Source organism: Erigeron canadensis, chromosome 8, assembly GCF_010389155.1.
Source record: "Erigeron canadensis isolate Cc75 chromosome 8, C_canadensis_v1, whole genome shotgun sequence".
Lineage (NCBI taxonomy): Eukaryota > Viridiplantae > Streptophyta > Magnoliopsida > Asterales > Asteraceae > Erigeron > Erigeron canadensis.
The window spans coordinates 32,040,100-32,040,498 of record NC_057768.1 but is presented as its reverse complement, the minus strand read 5'-3'; the positions used below and the strand labels follow the sequence as shown (position 1 = coordinate 32,040,498).

The 399-nt window shown below is 54.6% G+C and overlaps 1 protein-coding gene across 1 annotated transcript; it reads left to right on the top strand.

Moving 5' to 3' along the window:
* LOC122610641 (extensin-like) lies at positions 1–399 on the top strand. The gene has a single exon (XM_043783611.1). It carries the CDS (start codon positions 1–3, stop codon positions 397–399), a length of 399 nt encoding a protein of 132 aa, XP_043639546.1.

The following is a 399-nucleotide window of genomic DNA, read 5'->3' as shown; positions in this document are numbered from 1 at the left end:
ATGGTTTCTGGTTTTCAGGAACCAAAAGATTCAGTTCGGTTTTCGGTTTTAGCCCAAAACCAACCCAAACCGAACCGTGCTCACCCCTACCACCAACCATCGTCGTCTGTAACCACCACAAGCCACCATCGCCCACAACCACCTCCGGCCACCACTGCCTATAATTACCACCAGCCACCGCTACTACAATCACCACCAGCTAGTCATCGCCGCCTACAATCACCACCAGCCACCGTTGCCTACAATCACCACCAAACACCGTTGTCTACAGTCACTACCAACCACCGCCGTATACATTCACAACCAACCGACGCTGTCTACAGTCACCACCAACCGCCACCGCCTAGAATCACCACCGACCGACGCTGTCTACAGTCACCACCAACCGCCACCGCCTAG

Bases quoted from the DNA above. Each gene is read 5' to 3' on its own strand.
- LOC122610641 (XM_043783611.1), top strand. From the start codon at position 1: ATGGTTTCTGGTTTTCAGGAACCAAAAGATTCAGTTCGGTTTTCGGTT.